The sequence below is a fragment of the Lycorma delicatula genome, chromosome 9, assembly GCF_047948215.1.
Source record: "Lycorma delicatula isolate Av1 chromosome 9, ASM4794821v1, whole genome shotgun sequence".
NCBI classification, from domain to species: Eukaryota; Metazoa; Arthropoda; class Insecta; order Hemiptera; family Fulgoridae; genus Lycorma; species Lycorma delicatula.
The window spans coordinates 8,354,813-8,375,216 of record NC_134463.1 but is presented as its reverse complement, the minus strand read 5'-3'; the positions used below and the strand labels follow the sequence as shown (position 1 = coordinate 8,375,216).

Here is a 20,404-nt window from a genome sequence, read left to right as displayed (position 1 = left end):
CAAAGCGTTTTAGGACATATGTTTATACGGGTTTTTTCCATTACTTTCATGACTAAAACAGGTTATGAAAGTTCCTGGAGAACTTCATGATACACTATGAAGATTTCTGTGATGAGAACCATAGATGTTTTGGACAAGAAAGGAAGGAAGAAATCACAAAAGTAGATATTATAAGAAATAATGACTTTATTTCCATTTATTAAATCAAATTTTGATTCTGAATTACCAAAATTCTCAAGCCAATTACTGCAATAACATGGGCAACTATGAAAAACATTGGCAGTATAATAATGATTGTTTACGCCGTTTGCGTAAAGTCGTTTTATTCCAATGAATTCAAGGTTATGGTCGAGTCTTGTAGTTTACAGGCTTGGTAATTTATTTTGCATTTTTGTAAGGCTTATCTATGTGTATTTTTAAATAGGTTGTTTGGGTTTGTTTTCGATATCATTTCTCTCAGTCTCCAGTTTGACTTGCTGATTGCATCATTTATTGGTGTCAACGTACTTCATATCTCGCATTATTTATTGCTGTTTAGTCTTAATATATATTAGTCTTAAGTGTTTTTTATTCTCAACCAATTTCAATATTGTCATAGTTCCTATAAGTCTATTTCTCTTTGTCTGCCCTGATGTCATTTCTTCAACTTGCATATTCAGAATTTATTTTATCAGCCTTACATAATTCTTTAGTGGTCTGCTTGCTTGTAAATTATTTTTGTTATGTCTTCGTTCCCGAATTCCACACGTTTTCTCTAATTGTTCTCATACTAACACTAAGACACTACTCTTGTCAATACACACACACACACACTCTTCTCTCCATTGCTTTGTTAGCTTCCCCTACTTCTCACCACACCAGCTTTGTTCATTCTAGTCCTGACTTTCACGCTGTGGGATCCTGGTCCTCCAGACTTGGAAGACCAGGCTCCGATGTTCCCTTTTGATCGTATAATGTTAATACTTTTTTCATCTTCATAAACGTTGCGGTATTTCTCTGTCAAAATATTCTCTAGTTCTACTCGTCAGTTTTTCGTGATTTCACAGTTTTCTATGTTCATCCAGCCTCGTTTCTTTGTTAAGTTATTCTTCAAATTCACTATATTACGTCTCTGTCGAAAGTGTTTCAATCACTACATACTGCCAATTCTATCGACGCCGAATCTTCTCGAGCTGCTGATTACATTTTCATCGATGCAGAATCTCTCCAAACTCGTTGCTACATTTTTGAGATGCCACGTCCTGCTCAACCTCTAAACCACGTCTCACCCCTGCATTCCTGATACACCACTGCGGACTACGCCCAAGATTACTGTATGTATTCATTTACCTTCATTCACGAGTTCGTCTCTTGCTAATATTTGTGTGCTACAGGCAAGTTCAATTTTCATTATTTATTACATTAAACAGTTATTTTATCATTAAAATTTGTGGAACATTCAGTTCATCATACCTTTACGCATTTCAATTTCAAGTTTAGTTTAAAAACCATTTATTCATGACAGGTGGCTTATATAAGGTTGTGTCATCGTTCAGCTGCAACCCATTTTACGTGCTTAATTATTACAATTTGTTGTTATTGTAATTAACTCTATAATTTAATCTTGTAACTTGTTAATCGCCGAGATTATTTCTTTTCTAATCATGAACTGTATTCATATTACTTCTCTTAAATTAACCTAAAGCAAATTACTCCTGATGTCCAGTTATGTTTTAGGACTTCTTTGTAATTTTATATTTTGAAGAAAGCTTGTTTACTTAAATATGAACTCTACTTATATGTTTACTTATTTCAATTTGATTATTGTAATTAACTTTTTTTGTACTAGAATATTATTGTGGCCTTTTTTCTACACTAAACTAGAATTGCTAGTTTTAATTATTTAATGCTAAGTTTGATGATGTTCATAAATTAGAAAAGGCCAGTGCCAATTAAGATTTACTGTAATTTATTTTTCTAAGTTAAGGACATCTGTTCTTTGTTAATTTTTTCAATATTACAGCATATGTCAGTAATGCAATAGTTTGCCAGTCATACTATGTTTATTGATGTTATGTTTTTCTAAGTTTATAATTGTAAATAAGTTGTTTTATGTTAATTTTTTCAATATTACAGCATATGTCAGTAATGCAATAGTTTGCCAGTCATACTATGTTTATTGATGTTATGTTTATTGATGTTATGTTTATTGATGTTATGTTTTTCTAAGTTTATAATTGTAAATAAGTTGTTTTATGTTCTCTTGTTTTCAGGCTTGGTTAAATTGTAGATTTTCAAAATGTGTATCTGAAAAATGTATATTCATGTATTTGCTCATTTAATATCATTGTTCATATGTTGTTTCAGCTGATATTTCTTATATAGACTTAAGTTATGTTAATTTCATAATTTATTTTTATTTTTTAAGGTTATGATTTAACTTAAGTTCATTTGTTTTCTTTCCAATTAAAGTCCAATTTCTTTTGGCAAATTTTTTGTTAACTTTACCCAACAATGATAGTTACCTTACCTTGTAGAATTGCAGTATGTGCCTGAGATGGATGAAATATTTCAACATCATAATTTGCTGATGAACTAGCATTCTGTTCCTCTTTCATAGGAATACCAGTAACGGTGGTTGAGGCCAGATCATAATGAGCCAGAATCAGGTGCGTCAATTTACTTGCAATCTGACCACCTGCTTTGGCACAGTGAACTTCTGAACTAACTAGTTTTGATGACAGCTGTTAACAAACAATTAATTTTTAATTACTTAAAAAAAAAAAAGATAAAAAACCTAATTTACAATAACATTTCATACTAAAATTATCATTAAATAAATAGTAAATCAGAAAGTCAATACATAATTAAATATGTGCATACAAAGTACCAATATTTTTTTTAAAACTTAAGAACCACTAGGTTTATCTAAATTCTTCTTTTATCAATATATTTACTTTTCCCACAAGTGCACAACGAAGTGTCGTTACCAGCATCCAGATAGTATATCCATGTAGTAAAACAATAAATATTAAAAATTAATTTAACTAAACAACAGTAATATAGAAACACAGATTAGATAGAAAAAGCCAATGATATACGTTAAATCAAAATAAAATAATAACGAATGCAACATTAAAATGTAACTTAAATTAATAAAACAAACATCTGGCATAAGACAAATTGTATAAATAAACAATAAACTTTATATGAATAATAAAATTTTTGAAAAAAGATGCACAGGCTTTAGAAACTGTAAAGACACTCGATAACATTATTGCATTATTCCCTAACATATTTTGCATATAGTCTGTAGTTTAAACTTGCAATGCAATGCCGCATAACAGACACAGTCCACAAGGATGTGGTGGACTGTTAGTTGGCAGTTACAGTGAACACACAGACGGGTATATACTCTAATTCATAAGGTGTCTGAGTAAGTTTAGTGTGCCCTATTCCCAAACAGCACATAATAACCTCCTCTTGACAATTATTCCTACATGAGGAGCTCCATGTTAACACACTGTTCTTAACTGGACAAAGTTTATTGAAGATAGTAGCATTCCACTCACTTTGCCATTCATTATGAACCATCCTATTCAGAAAACAGATAAGAATATTTGAAACAACATGATTAATGAAAGAAGGTTCCAAACAGGCCTCTTTAGCCATGTGATCAGCATGCTCATTGCCTGAAATTCCAATTCGAATTGGGTCCAGCAGAAGCTAACTATGTTATTTTTAGTCATTTCTGAGATAACAGACTGCATATCATAGACAACACTGTGTCTGGATTATGTCACCATCACCTGCAAGGCCCCTTCATGGAAACTGAACAAAAAAGTACATGTCAGAATGTTGGGGGTAAGTATATTTAAGGTCTTGTTAATCGCATTCAGCTCTACGACGAAAATAACACTGGAAATAAAGGGAGGTCAAGCATCTATGTTCTATTGGCAACCACAAAAGCAATACCAACAGAATTATCATGTCTAGTGCCGCCTGTATGAACTATAGCATCAGGATTCACGTTATTTACAATATTAAAAAATTTTTTCCATAAGATAACTGGATTCGTGTTTTTTTTTTTGATACTGACTAAGACTGAAGCAATAGTTCACAAGGGAAAACCACAAAGGGGTGTAATAATGTTGAATAAGAGGAGGTGGTACTGGAGGTAATTGTAAATATTAACTGATTTTGAAGATGATTTTAGATAAACATTTATCAAAATAAATATTATTAGATGAACAGTAAGAGAGAAATCATACTACATAAGCAATAGCTATATGGTTACAAGTGAAATTTACAATAAAAACAATTTTGGTATTTGATTTATTGAATCTAATAGTGACTTCAAGTTATCACATATTTCATAAATAACTTTACTGTTCAATAAATTTTATAAATAGCTGATGCCATTTTTATGCTAGTACTATCTGTGCATTTAGGAAAGTAAAAGGAAAATAAAAGGTCTTTTCAGAAAATAACCAAACTATTTTTTTAATCATTATTATAAATTTTATAATTATTGGTCCTTGTCCCTTTCAAAGTACTCCCCCCCTTCCCTATTCAATCACTATTCCCAGTGGTGCTTCCACTTCATGAAGCAGTCCTACATAACTTCATTTAAAATGGCCTTTAAGGTCGGTGACAAATCTGATCAATAAAAATCATCAATAGTCACAAAACAGCGTCCTTCCTTTCATCACTGATTTTAATTTCGGAAATAAGAAAAACTCGCAAGGAGCCAGATCTGGCAAGTAGGGAGGATGAGGGAGAACAGTCATCTGATTTTTGACATAAAACTGACGAATTGACAAAGCTGAGTGTGTGGGTGCATCGTCATGGTGAAGGAATCATATGTTGTCTCACCACAACTTTGTTCTCTTTTTGCGGATTTTTTCACACAACCATTGTAAAACACATTGATAGTACGTACAGTTCACTGTTTCACCTTGAGGCAAGAAATCAAAATGCACAATTCCATTAAAATCGAAAAAAAAATGGAGAGCATCACTTTGGCAATGGATTGAGACTGATGTACTTTCTTGGGGCATGGAGGTGATGTTGCCAATCCATGGTGATGACTGAACTTTCATCTCGATGTCACGGCCATAAACCCAGCTTTTGTCTCCCATTATGATCCTTTGCATGAATGTTTCATCATCACTGGTCGTCAAGAAGTTGACGACAAACATCGACTCAATGTTCTTTTTGCTGTTTGGTCTTCAAACAAGGAATAAACTGGTACTTATGCAGTTTGTTCCACCACAAGCAAAACTTTAATTGCTATGACAATGCAAAAAATATGCAAATGATTTTTGGATTTGAATGGATTTTGGTACTCTGAGATTTTCTCCACAAAATTTTTCTCCTTTTTTTATGATATATGAAAAATCGTACTTATATCAACATAACCTACACTCAGTAACCCTGTCTAATTAACATTAATTAATCTAATTAATTTGATGAGGTTAATTAATTTAATTAATTAACATTAATAGCACTTCAATGGTATATACAAAAAAAAAAAAAAATTGGGGTGGAACAAACTGTATAAGTCCCAATAAACTTTGTGGAACTCGATGCACGTTCAAATTTTCATTCAAAATGTTATGACATGATCCAATTGAGATGCTAACCTTTTCTGTAAGTTCTGACAGTCAATCAGCGATTTGCATGCACAAATTTGATTTTCTGAATGTGGGTGACATCAGTTAAAATCGAAGGCCTTCCTGGTCAAGGGTCATCTTCAATTACTGATTGATGACCACTTTTAAATCATGAAACGGCTAGTGAAAGATTTCATCCAATTTCTATTCTTCTACTGAAATAAAACCCTACTGAAATTATGGGAAAGTAATTTAAGGAGCAAATTTAGTAGTTTTTATGGCTTTTCATCTGAAAAAGTTTTAAAAATGGGTCCCAGAATTGTATCCCCATCATTTTCTACAAAATAGGATGTAATAAAAAAATTATTTGAAAAACAGTTTTTTAGCTTTCGTGTGAAGCTAAAAAACAATAAACATAAATATATAAATCATAGGGGGATAAATGTGGGCTGTACATGGGATGTTCTAAGGTTTCCCAGTAATGATTGATTTTTTTTTTAGTAGTTTTTTTCATGATTGAAATATTTAAATTAAACTGCATTTTTAACAGTAATGTAACAAACACTACACTATGTACATGGTTTTTATTTTAGTAATTTTAATTTTTAATATGGAGTTTAAATACTTCAAACATGTATGGGGGAATGCAGGATTTATCCTGTGAAAGTCTTATCTCACTCAAAATTCTGTTCTAGGTGATTTATACTAATAGAATTAAAAATATAATTTTACATTACAAAGAAATAATATGTATCTTAAAAAGATTAATATTTCAGTAAAGTAATATATATCTGCTCATATGCAAATGTAAAAGCAGTTTTTTTAAACACAAATAATGAATATTATCAATGATAAATAAAATAAAACATCACTTACTGCTTATTTTTTCAAAAATTCTTTCAATAGATATTTCAGTAAATATTTTTATAACATTTTAGTTTAGTAAATATTTTCCTTCAAATTGCCATTTAACAATTAAACTAAGTAGTATAACAATCCTTCTCTTTTAAATTTTTAAAAAAAGTTTTTAATAGATTGGATGAAGCTGTACACACCATGAAAGCACTAATATGAAAAAATTTTTGAAAAAATAAGCAGCAAGTGATATTTTTATTCTATTTATTATTGATAATAATCATTACATACTGCTGCTAGGATAATAAATTATAAAATTCATTAGCAAATAATGAGATAATGTAAGGAGACAAGTAATAATGTAATAAGGAATTTTATTACATTTCATTAATTAAAAATTTTAATTCTATGCCATATTAATGTTTTATAACTTAACAACTTAAGACATTTGATTTTTAACCGAACATAATGCTTAGTATATATTTTTAATGCAAGAATGACATAGGCTTTTTTAAATTCATTTTTATGATAAATATCTGTGAAATTACTTCTAATCCATGATACACTATCATACTAAATACATACTATTGATTTTATTTGTCTGCCAGATTTCAAACAGTTCAATTAACCAGTACAAGGTGGTCCACAGAAATAACTAAATCAAATATCATACAACTTAGTTACAATCAACATCATAAATTTAATTCTATAAAATCATTAACTTTTCCAAAAAAATAAAATAATTGCGTACCTCTCTCAATGGTTGTGGAGTAACAGCAACATTTTCCATGTTGTTTGGATGGACATTGATTATAACAAGATGGCAATGATGAACTGGGATTAGACTAAAACACAAACATAAAATGCATAAAAACATATTTTTTTAAATGAATAGAACTGCAAACAAAATAAACTGTCTTGCTTGATGTTAATGGCATGATTAATATCAAGCAAGGAAAAACACCTGTTAATTATAAATGAAGTTTAATAAACCAGAGTTTTTTTTAACATTAATTAATACAGAATAAAAATAAAAGCATAATTATTGCTTTTCTCCTTCAAGTTCCACACATTTTTTACAACATGTGGGGAGATGATGAAGTGGATCCCTTCTTCATAAAATGTTTGAGGACATGCTATGAATCATTTGCACAATAACTCCTCTACTTTATTGTCGCTCTGGTATCAATATCCTCCCAGTGCCTCCATCAGTAGCTCAAACAAAAAGAAATCACAGGGGAATAAATATGGGCTGTACATGAGATGTTTTAAGATTTCCCGATAAATTCTGTCCAGTTAATCCCAAGTGCTGATGGCTGTGTGGGCCTGGTGTTGTCATGAAAGAGGATCACATCTGTGATTGATAGAGAAGTACCTTCTGTTCGAAGTAGCTTTTACTTCATCCAAGAGTAGTCAGTAATATGCAGCATTCTCAGCGTGACATCTATGAAAAAAGTCAGAGAGCTATACGCCTTTCAACAAACATGTAAGCTTTTGCTGGGTTTTAAGTCATGTAATCTCTGGCAATCAGCAGGCTGACAATGCTGTTAAGAAAGCCATATTCTATCAGCCTTCTCTAGTCATCTTGTTTCCAATTTTTACAATTTTATCTAACAGATAATTTGTCCAAGTGGTAGAGTAAATGGAATACAATAGTAAATAATAAATTTTGACGTACCACAGACACTATATTGCTGTGGTGCTCTTCTACCAAAATGAGTCAGGATGTAGTTAAAATATGCTGTCTACACCTAGGACACACTGGATTAACACATGGGAGTAGAGTTGGGGAGTTTAAATTGTGTACATGTGTGATTTTTCACTCTGCAATCTTTCAGTCTTTTTGTTGGTTTTTTGGTGATTTTTTATTGATACATTGGATTGGATTTGTCGGTTGGTTAATGGTGATTGTGTCTGTGAAATTTTACGATTTCTGAATGATGGATTATTGAGTTTTTTTATAATTTTGAAAAGTTTTTTACTATAGTATATAATAGGATGGATATAACCTACAAATTACAAAAAATATTCTACGTCAAATGTTTAGTTTGTACGTGTCTCTGATGTCAACCAATCAGGTAAACAACCACTTATAATATTTTTGTAAGTTTTACTTAAATTTTTCTAAATCCTGGATAATTTTGTAGGGAGAAATTTTAACATTTAAAAACTCATGTACAGTTGTGAGTAAGACGTCCCCAATTAGGATCTGTATGAATTGGGGGATCCTCTTTCTTCTACCCCCAAAATTTAGCCCTTTCAAATTTTTCTTATTGAATTTGGGTTAATACATTTTACTAACCCCTGACCCCCCAAAAATGTAGCTTGTGGGGTGTCAAATCACTCGGTTTTGGGTGATTTGATCAATTCTGGACACTGTCTGGACACTGGAGACTGTCTGGCTGCTTATGTTCTGAGAAATTATGAAAAGAAGCAGAAGTCAGCTGCAGCAGCATGCATGTAGTTCACGTGACCCCCACCACCACCACCAAGTCCACTGATGGTACCGATGCAGGCTCCACTAAGACGGCTTCAGATGGCAATGAGAAGAGGACAGAAGAAAGGATAAGGGGAACTCCACAAGAGGAGCTAATGAAGTATGTGAAGGAGCTGATTAGATTAGCATTAGTGGTACCTTCAAGAAGCACGCGGAGATAAGCCACACCGTCAGAGAATTAAAAGAGCGAGCTGGTGATATTACAGGCATGGTAGCAGCTTTGTGGGTTTTTGTGGAGACAAATCCATTTGAGGCAAGAATAGAGAAGAACGAAGTCGCCTGCCAGATTAGTAGAGAGATGAAAGGAAATGAATTGCTGGGACAGTTGGTGGAGTGAGTTAGAAATTATGAAATCGATGCCCTCATATCAGTCAGATGGAACAGGGACTGGTTCCAGAAGACAACTGAATTAAAGGATTCAGTTCTCCTGGAAAGGGAGCTGGAAGGACCTGGCGGTGGTGTTCGAACTCGTGACAGATGAGGGGTAAATTTGCAGAGGCTACCTTTACGGTGACTCCCAGAGTGAAGGATCTAGCTCAGCAAGAACTCTTGAAGGCCAGCTATTGGGATGTACAGAGAGACAGCCATGAATCTTCGTGGTAAGGATACCAAGGATTTTGTTAGGAAAGTTTTTATTATTGTAACCGATTCATCAATTAGAGAAGCAAACATAGCCCATACAAGGAAGGGGGTGGCAGAAGTGTTTCTACAGTCCAGGCAGGATCTGGTGTTTGGCATGGAGGACGGGGATGCAGCTCAGGTCACAAGGAAGCTGAATATGCATGTCGGTGGCCTAACAGGACTACAGGCATATCTACGTGGATAGGCTGGCCAAAAGCAAAGCTAAAGTGGATAGGTCTGCAAGTAGGGCTCCTGCAGATAAAGCTAATACACTGGTGGCAGGTGCATGCGATAAACAAAGTAAAGAAACCTTTGCTGATTTACTAAGAGAAGTGAAGAGAGGGGTCAAATATGGGGACCTGGAGATCCTCTCCCGTTTGTAAGGGGCTAGGGGATGACCTGCTGATCTGAATCAAAAACGAATATGAGGGCCCCGAGAAGATGTTAAGAAAGCTTCAAGAGGGGGTGCAAGGAGTGCGGGTTGCCTTTAAGCAAAATCTCTGTAAGCAAAAGATCATTATGAGGGACATAGATGCCCTTATAACTAAGGAGGGGGAAATTAGGGCGATGAAGGAGACAGTAGAGGCAGTCAACAAAGTTGTGCTCGATATTAAATTCTGACTGGCCCATTTAGGGACTCAAGTGAGCTCATTGTCGGTCAATAGAGGGGAAGCGAATAAGCTTATCCACCTCCGAGTTGGGGTTGTTTCATGTAGGATAACCTGACATGGAGCAGGAGCAGTGTTACTGTTTGGACCGTGGCCATAAGGCTCCCAAATGCCATGGTTCCAACAGGTCGAGGAAATGCTTCAACTGTGGTAAGGAGGGGCATTTCAAGGCCAGCTGCAGGGAGGCATTGTCCTGCAGAAAGTGTGGCGTGGAGGGCCATCGGTATGGTAGCCCATTACGCAGACATTAAAAATTCTACAACTAAATACCAATTGAAGCTGGCAATCTATGGACATGCTGTGAGCTTTGGCTAGGGAGCAGATCTGCTGCTGGTCTCTGAGCTGAACAGAGTACTTGCAGAAATATGCTGGCTCACTGACCTCGATGGGGATTGTGCCCTAACTACTGTTGCCGGTCAGGTTACAGTCACTCGCTGGGGTGGCAACAAAGGATTTGTTTGGGCCGAGATGGCTGAAGGCTGCATCTTCAGTTGCTATGTTTTTCCTAATACAATTTTAGACGAATTCTTAGAGATTGTGGATGGGCTAGCTGATGCGGCCAGGAGACATGTGGCCCAATCATCGTTGGCAGTGACTCTAATGCAAAAAGTCAAGAGCATGGCAGCAAGACTGTCAACGAGAGGGGAAGGCAACTTTCAGAGGTAGTGGCCTCCCTTAGGATGACGTGCGTTAACTAGTCTGGTGCGCGTACATTCCATAGGGGGGACTGAAGTTCTTCCCTAGACTTGTCTTTTGCCAAGGAAGGCTACATGGAGATGATGCAATGGCGGATTATGGAGGATAAGACACCCAGTGACCATCGTTGCATAGAGATGGTTGTTGGACTTCCTCACCAAGATTCTGCCCAAGCGGGTCGGACTCAAGGAAATTTTGAAGAGTAGACTTGACCCTGGTAGATGAAGACTTTTCAGGTATCTGTTTTCCAGGAGACCCTACAGAAGAAAATGTCAGGCCCAGATGCAAAAGACCCGAGTGGCTACATGAGGCCATGTTAGACACCTGCCAGGAGACCTTTGGAAAGCCAAACTAGGTAGAACAGCAAAGAGTCTATTGGCGGAACACAACTATAAAAAGAGATAAGGAAGAAATGTATCAGCCTCTGGAAGACATACACGCACGGGGAGATGGGATGATCCACTGGTATTGGAGACTGGCAACACAATTAAAGCAAGGAAAGACCTTAAGAAGGTCATCATCCAGTCAAAAAAGATGAAATGGCAAGAATTATGCTCAACTGGACAATGACTCATTCAGGGACACATATCAGGTTGTAACGGGCAGGTTTGGCTGGACGTTGTCCAGATTTCAGAGGATCTAATTGATGCAAATTCTTCAGGAACTCTTCCTATCAGGCAGAGACTGGTGTCCCTGAAAACTGGTTGCAGGTAAGATGCCTTGGTTTACTGGAGATAAGCTTGAGTATGCTATGTCCAGATTGAGGCCACACAAGAGTCCAGGGCCTGATGGGGTCACTACTTAGGTGTTGAGAGTCTTGTGGAGGCATCGCCGTTATCATTTCTCAAGGCATTTAATGATGCTATGCAAAATGAGAGGATCCCCACAGGATGGAAGTCAACAAGATTGATCCTGATTCAGAAGGAAGGAGGAGGGTCAATTTCCCTCATCAACATGATGGGTAAGATCTTCAAGGCTCTTCTTGCCAGAAGGCTCAAAATAGAGCTGTAGCAGAGGAGTGGACTGTCTAAGAGACAATTTGGTTTCAGAAAAGGGCGGTCCACCACCAATGCTGTAAGGAAGGTGATGGATATCACAAATGAGGTGGCGGTAGGGTCAAGGCACACCAGAAAGACCCCTCTGGTGATTTTATAGACATCGCAAATGCTTTTAATAGCGTGAGGTGGATGGTGATAGTGGACGAACTGATGGACAAGAAGGTGGTTCCCTATCTGGTCAGGTTAATACAGGAGTATCTGACAGGCAAGGAGGTGAGGATGGTCGTCACTGAAGACAGATAACCGGTTATCATGACCATGTAGAGAGGGATGCTCCAGGGTCAATTCTGGGCCCCTTCTTCTAATCTGGCGTACGACGGCCTATTAAGCATGAGAATGCCCAATGTAATCAATTTGGTTGCTTATATGGGCAATCTCGCTGTGGTGGTTATGGCAAGGACGATCTAAGGGGTGATGGAACAGGCCAATGAAGCCTTGCAAGTGATGGTAAGATGCCTTAATGACAGAAGCCTGGCTGTCTCTTCTAAGAAAATATTATGATACCTATGACAGGTAGACATAAGATGCCGAGTTTTTTGGTTGCTCTTATGGTGTGGAGGTGATCCCTCAAGGAAGACCAGGTATCCTGGTATCTGATTGGACAGATCGAGGGGGTTCATTACTCATGTGGAGGAGGTGGTCAAGAAAGCCGAGAGGGTCACCTTGGCTGTTTGCCAGCTCATGGCGAATATCAAGGGGCCCTGAACTTCTAATAGGAAAGTCATTGTGACTTTTAGCGTTTCATTAAGGGTTTTTAGTGGGTCCCTGCTTCAGCAGGAAACCACACACACCCAGCAGTATGGGCTGCTAGGCATCTGGTTGCAATTTTCCCTCCTCCTACATAAAACAAAAAAAAAAAGATTAGCACATGGATGTTTTATGAAATCAAGCAATATACACATGTCTCTATCTAACTGCCAGTTGATTGTCTATAATATTCTGGTGGATTGTGTCTTTTTTTCAGCATTACATCATCACAATTTAGGCTGCAAAATAACAATTAAGTTATTTTGAGTGATAATAAAATGCTAGATGTTTTTTTACAGGTTATAGGGAAACATAATAAATTATGACTTTGTATTAAAAAGATTTTATATTTATATTCAAAATTAATTTTATTATGCCGTTTGATGCTGACTATCAACAGTAATTTCATTTATTGTTATATGAGAAGGAACCCTTATTACAAGTGTCATTTTATAGTTTATATAATTTTTTGGGAGTTTTTCTGTTTGTTTTTCTTTCTTTTAAACTTTATCTGTGATATTTCTGATTTTTTTTTTTCATTAAAAGATTCCATCTGGTGTTATTTAGTTATAACATTGTTTTTTTGGTTAGCTATTTTTGTCTTTTTATTGTTTCTTCCTTAAAATATTTATTACCATAGCTGATACTGACATAGTCATGTTTTTGGCTATCCTTGAAAAAACAAAATCAATTATCAGATCTACAGCAAAAGTTATATGTACAGCCAATAGTTCAGCTAGATACCACCATACACTACACAATTCCAACACAGGCAAGGTTCTTTCTTTAGGATTTTTGCTGCAACCTATATTTAAGCTGCTCAATACAAATTTGTTGCTAACAAATAATACTCCCAACAGAAGCAAAAATGCCTAGAGTTCCTAAGAGTGGAGTAGCCACTCAAGTTTTCCTCTGGGAAGGGTTCGTCACTATATATTCTCATTATCCCATTCCATTTCTTTATTTTTGATTACTTCTTCTACATTTTCATTCTAAGGGTGTAGGTCTGACCCTGATAAATCTAAGTTGAATACAAGCAGAGCCAAAGCACTTTGGTGTAATCTGATGAGGAGGCTGCTGCCTGTGAATCAATCGTTCATCTGTTTTTCCAGTATCTGTATAATAAGCCTATGGCTTAATTGTGTACTGGGTGAGTTGGGTCTCTAATGCTTTTTAAAATGTAAACATATCAGGTCCATTGAACATCAACTTTTAGTTAATACAAAAAAAATAATATAAAAAAAGGTAAATAATACCTTTTTCTTCAAAAAAAGGAAAAGGCTATTTATTGAAAAAGTGTGCTATGATAGGTTGGTGTCTGAAAGGACATTAAGCACTTAAATATTCTGTTCTCTTCCTGCTTAATTCTAAAAAAACAATGGAATGAAGATAGATTAATAACTGTGTTTGAACCACTTGTAGGACAAAATTTACTCACTGGTCAGATGCAGCAGCTATTTTATTTACTTGAATAAGTTCACTAAGAAAAATATCTTCTACACTTTTTATACTTGCATTATCACGAGCAGATGTAATACATATCACTCTACATCTATTTAAAACCTATAAAACAAATAATAAAAATATTAGTACATATAATTTAACAAAAATCAAAACAATTTGAAGAATTATATCAAAAAAGTTAAATATTAAACTATACAGCAAAATAACACAGAAGCTTTAAAACTAGAAAGGTAGGGCATTTTATTAATATGTTTACATTTTATTAATATGGCATTAGATTTTTGCCACATATGAAATTAAAATTTTTAAATTAAAGTAAATTTTTTTAAACCGTTTATTCATTGTAATAATGTTTCTAATATGACTACAAATGGAAATATGAATAACAATCATAGTGAATAATCATGTTGTGCTAATATATTAAGTTGTGCTTAATGTATTAATTAATTAATCAATGAATAACCATTGCAATTGCAATGATTTTCACTCACATACAAAGGGAAAAAAATTCTTCATATAACTCAAAAATGTTTACCTTAAAATTAAATTTTACAACAAAGTTTTCATTTCCAAAATAATCAATTAAAAATATTCCATAAAAATTAAAGAAAAAAATTTGTTTATTAATAATATTTGCAATTTATTTAGGTCAAGATAAATAAAATGTTCATAATTTTAAAAAAATTATGAAATCACACAAATTAAAACATTAGATAATAAAGTGAATAACAGGAAGAAAATGCCTTAATGTTAGAAAGATGACAATATTTTTTATGTGAAGATAAAGACAAGTTAATTCTAAACAGAAAATTTATAGATCAAATTGACAGCTTCCTACAGTACTATGCAAAAATAAATAATCACTATATTTTTAATCTTATAGAAATAAAAAGTTTGAATTTTGGTATCCATGATCCATCATATTAAAAAAATATGTAACACTCTTTAAACTGACTTTAGTCTACTTCAATTATGTGTACTGCAGTAGAATGTGTACTACAACAGATTTAAAATTTTATTTTTATTATTAGAGAAAGATTTTTTAAAATCACTAAATTTTGCTCAGTCGGTCAATTGATTAAAAGTCATAAAGCTAAAACTGTTCAAATATTACATAAAAAGAGGAAAATCAAGTAATTAGTAATATTAAAATGACGGGTCGTCCCACCTTTCTGTAATAAACAACAAAACTATTTATTAGACAGAATTTATATTACCTTTTTTATGTAATATCAAATAAGTATACCTTGGATGCATTTTCATTTAATGAATTTCTCTTTTCATGCTGTAATTCTGAAGCTTCACAAAGTGCTTGAACTGCAGCCTGAAGTCCATGTACAACAGAATAATCTGCAGGCCGTGTTGGAGATGGAGGCACACCAATAAGAGATAATGCATTTAATAACTAAAAGATACAAAATAAATATTATAATTAAAACTTAATAAAATCTGTATAACTTATTTACCTAAGAAAATATCAACACAGTAATAACAACGATTAAATAAAAATTATCTTTGAAGGCTACCTTCCAGCAGTTCACTAGTCGGTTACTAACACTCCCTATAACAACACTAAACAATCTCTTTGAATAGGTTTCACTTTTTTTTAAATATAATTAATTTAAATTTGTTTGAGGCATAAATCACCATAATTTTTTCATTTACAAAAACGCATATTGAGGCGACTAAATTTTTACAGACATTTTTGAAATTACAGGAATAAAGAAAATTGTTACACTTACAAGGAATTTGTTTTTGTATATATGTACACAAAAAAGAGTTGCCTGTCTAATGGGTGTTTGGCAGTATTTGCCAAGAAACAAGAGATTGCTTTCTTGTAGCAATGCCAGACAGATTCATAGAAACTTTGTCGCCAATCATCTGACAATACATTGTACCAGGGACTATTGTTTTGTTAGATGAATGGGTATATGGTGCTCTCCGGCAGCAAAATGTACACCAGACAGTGAATCACAGATTACATTTTGTTCATTGAGCCCATACCAAAAAGTTTAAAGTATGTAGGTGAAAGCCAAAAATTGGAACAAGAAACATTGGGGAACAAGCTGATCGATGATAAGAATCGTACTTGGTTGAATATATGTGACGGCGACTGTATCAAAATGAAGATTTATTTGTAAAAAATTCTTCAATGTACTGCAGAATTTATGCCACCTGAATAAATTATCCCTCACATTATGTATTTTTGCAATATAGACCAGCAGTATTTTAAGTTACTCATTTTGTTATTTTTTATTATTTCTTTTATGTATGTTTATTTTTGTACAGTATACATTGATTATCATTGTATAGTGCATATTTATTTTTAAATAAAGTTAAAAATACCAACTTAAAAAAATTAAAAGTAAGCAATAACACTGTAATCAATTGAATACTGAATTATTATTGCTCTAAGAATAATCTGGTACTGCCAAGTTGCAGCCAGCAGGTCAGTCACTGTGGTCCAGCTTATGCTGAAGCATGTTTACACTATTCCTAACAAAATGCAAATGCTGGTACATAACGGAAAAGATCCAAAATTTGAAAGACATAAAATGGAAGGATTCTAAAAAAATGATACTTTAATTAACAACTACTATGGGTTAAAATAATTAGGATATGAAAAGATAGAAACTTGAAAGCTGGCATTTTTCACAGTTATGGTTCACATGGTTAGTTAACTATTGCTAAGAAGCCATTTTTCCCTAGCTCAATCTTGCTCCAAATAATATAAAACCCTGAAATAAATCAGAAACATTTAATTAAATATTACTCAAGAGAAATATTTTCTCTAAGTTCAGGAACTTCCCTTAATACTACCCCTTTGAAATATGAGATTAAAATTGTATTTACTAAGTTCAACATATCTTCTATACCTTTTATGAAGAAGATTGAAATTTAGTCCAGGTGACTCAGATTCTTTGGAAACGTATCTAAGTTTCCCCTATAAATCATCCCTAATAGGGTGAAGCTAGTAAAGGATTTTATAGTTTTCCCAACATCAGGTCTGAAAGTACCTGCACCAAAAATCAGAAAAAAGTTGGGTTTCCTTCAACCCTAAAATAATTGTTTACCATGCTTAAAAGTACCAAACGTTTGCTCTATAATTATCCATAAATGTATTAAATTTGGCATTTGAGGTCAGTAAAATTACTCAGGGTTATACTTATCGTTTCAGCTAATTAAATAAGTTACAAATATTAATGATAAATATCATCAAAAGGCTTTGATACATATTAATATTACAATTAATGGGAAATAATACTCACAAAGTTTAAATTCTGTTGCTGCTGACTCCATGTATTCAGTGGCTGAGCCAAAGCATCACTAACTACAAAACGGATCTGAAAATAAAACAAAACAATTAACCACAGTAAAGAAAATTTGAAAAATCTCAGTGCATAAGGTTCTAACAAATCGGGTTCATAAGCGTTTTTGGAATGTAATATAAGGTTGGTTAATAAGAGAAATACAGTTTACACACATCAAATGAATAAACAAAATTTTTACTGTTTGAAAAGATGAAACTATCCGAAACATAACAATATTTGTGCTACTTATTTAAAACAAGGTTAAATCTATTTAATTCATTAACTGAATTTAAATACACATCTCAAATTTGTTGCAATAACATAATTCAGAATATCAACAGATAAAATTAATTCCCAATGCTTCACCTCCATCAACTACCAATCAGAAACTGGAATCCTCTTCTTCTATGTATTCACAAGTCAGTCACAATAAAGATGCAAGTTACTGCCAAGCTCCTTCATCTTACTTTATATTATTCTGTCTCTTAGGTAGATAGACAGCATTATTTATATGTATGTTGGATGGTTACCAGTTTGGCTTAGTCTTACATTCACAAATAACAATACATAATTACTAACTCACAGTCAACTTTTTAATAAAATAAAAGTATACTAAAAACTTTTTAAGTATAAAATACAGTAAAAGAATAAATTCCCAAGAATTAATAACAGTGTATCATATAGTTCATGCATGCATCTTATGATTACTCCCTACTTCTTTTTGGTCAATTATGTTATTGAAATCAACCAAATAAAATTAGACAAAAAAGGATCTGAAAATTGATCATAAGCACAATGATATACCATAGGTTAGAAACTATGTGTACTTTATTTTTGCTATGACAGAAATGAAATATACATCATTCAAGTAAGATATTATAATATTACATAACACAAGAGGTACTGTAATACAAGTGAATACAGCTTTATAGTCCTGCAAGGAATGCGTGATTTAAGCAATTAGTAGTATTACTATCTTGTGTAAAATACTGCATTATTTTAATTATTCCCTGCTACCTCATCGAACAGGGAAAATGGACTGTAAAGAGAACAAAAGAAAGAACTAGCAACTTTTCACAGATAAAACTGTTATCCTTAAGGTCACAATGTTATTTTTCTCAATAACCTGCATATTGTTGAAAAGAAGAAAACACCCTAATTCCCATAACTTGCATACCCAAAGATATCTTCTCTAACTCAATAAATAATATATCGAAAGAATGTTCTGAAATGAAGGCAAAGTAGAGCAGGATAAGTTATGTCAAAATAATTACCACAACAATAATAAAATGGAAAATACATTAAAAAAATATACCAGTTTTCCTTGAGGAAAAATATCCCAAACTATTCTGCAGTACTCAACAGCAGCTTCAACACTACATGTCCAAAGAGACTTTGAAATAGGTGCTAATGGAATAAAACCAGGTCCACGTGATTTTGTAAAATCGAATTCAATTAAACATTCACAAGGTATTCCAAAATACGGAGTATGATCCAAAACAAATAAGGTTTTATGATTTGCCGGGTACATTTTCTCAAGAGCCATTTTCGTGAAAATATGTTACAAACTACGGTAACTCTTGATAAGTGTTTCAATTTATATCAACAAGTTATTCTTGATATACATAAAAGTAGATGTAATTTAATAAACCCCATATTAATAATTACAACAAAGTAAGGTTATAAACTACACCATGATTTTAGTTGTTGTCTGACTATCGTCCAGTCTGACCAACAGAAACGGCTGGAACGAGTAAACGACAGAAAACTATTGACTAGAATTTTGCAAGATTACAGTATTTTGTTCCGAAAAAGATAAACACCCAATAAATATCTTTCGTGTTCAATTTTAGATCATATTTTTCCCCTTACTATGATATTAAGAGACTGATACCTGAAAAAATTACTTGATAATATAGGCATTATGCCTTACTTATTTCAAATTAAAGGAATTAGGTAAAATAAATCTAATTATTTATTAAATTATAATAATCTAAAATTGAATTCACTACCAAAAAAAAAAAAATGTATTAAATGTAAAGACGGTGCATTTATTTCATTATTACGAGAGCTGTCTGAAATGTAATGTATAGTCGCTCATAATTCTTAAATGAAAAGGGATAGACAAATAAAATAAATGACATAATAATACATTTTATTTGCCCCAAATATAGATTATTTTTTCCACGTACTCACCAATTACAGTTGCAAAATTTTCACAGCGGTGAGCAAGTTCCTCATTCTGTCAGTGAAGAATGCTAGCGATCTTTGCCTGATCCACGATCTCATTGTGTCCAGTTCATCAACCATGGTGAAGTAAATACTCTTAATAGCCCTTTGTAATTAAAGAAGTGAAAAATTGCAAGACCCCAAATTTGGTGACTTTGCAGCAGGTTCCAATGTCTAATTCTCAAGACCATCGGCTGTTACACACAAAAATTATCACTTTGCCACAAACACTCCCCTAAAGTGCTTCTCTACATCTATGTATCGTTGTTTACAGGCCTATAGGGCCAGGCATATAGGTAGTGCACAAACTGGTGCATCTGTTAGAGTCATCATATATCTACGAGTGAACCTAGTGTACCCTATTCGCAAACGGTAGATAATAACCTCCCCTCGACCGTTATTTCTGTATGAGGAGCTCCATGGTGAAACAGTGTCCTTAATTGGACGAAGTTTATTGTTCATGGTAGCATCCCACTCATCATAAACTTTTCAACAAACAGATAAGATCGTTTCTCCTCTTTTGCTGTACTATCTGCGCACTCATTGCCTGAATTTCCTATATGTCTGGGGATCCAGCAGAAGCTCACTGTTGTATTACGTCTAGTCATTTGCGAAATAAAACACTGAATCTCACAAACAACAGGGTGGAGTATAAGTCACTAAT

The 20,404-nt window shown here is 33.7% G+C and overlaps 1 protein-coding gene across 3 annotated transcripts in view; it reads right to left on the bottom strand.

Annotated features, from left to right (window-relative positions):
* asun (integrator complex subunit 13 asun) overlaps positions 1–19,226 on the bottom strand; it is a 59,125-nt gene extending 39,899 nt beyond the window's left edge. For all 3 annotated transcript variants that reach the window (XR_012757743.1, XR_012757744.1, XM_075375456.1), the window contains exons 1-6: positions 18,827–19,226; positions 17,470–17,544; positions 15,447–15,605; positions 14,175–14,299; positions 7,201–7,294; positions 2,510–2,723 (exon numbers count right to left, since the gene is read on the bottom strand). Coding sequence is in view for 1 of the 3 variants with exons in the window: in XM_075375456.1 (XP_075231571.1) it covers positions 2,510–2,723; positions 7,201–7,294; positions 14,175–14,299; positions 15,447–15,605; positions 17,470–17,544; positions 18,827–19,057 (898 nt within the window). In the remaining 2 variants the exon portion in view is untranslated. The remainder of the gene's footprint in view (positions 1–2,509; positions 2,724–7,200; positions 7,295–14,174; positions 14,300–15,446; positions 15,606–17,469; positions 17,545–18,826) is intronic.
* Positions 19,227–20,404: the final 1,178 nt, after the last annotated feature.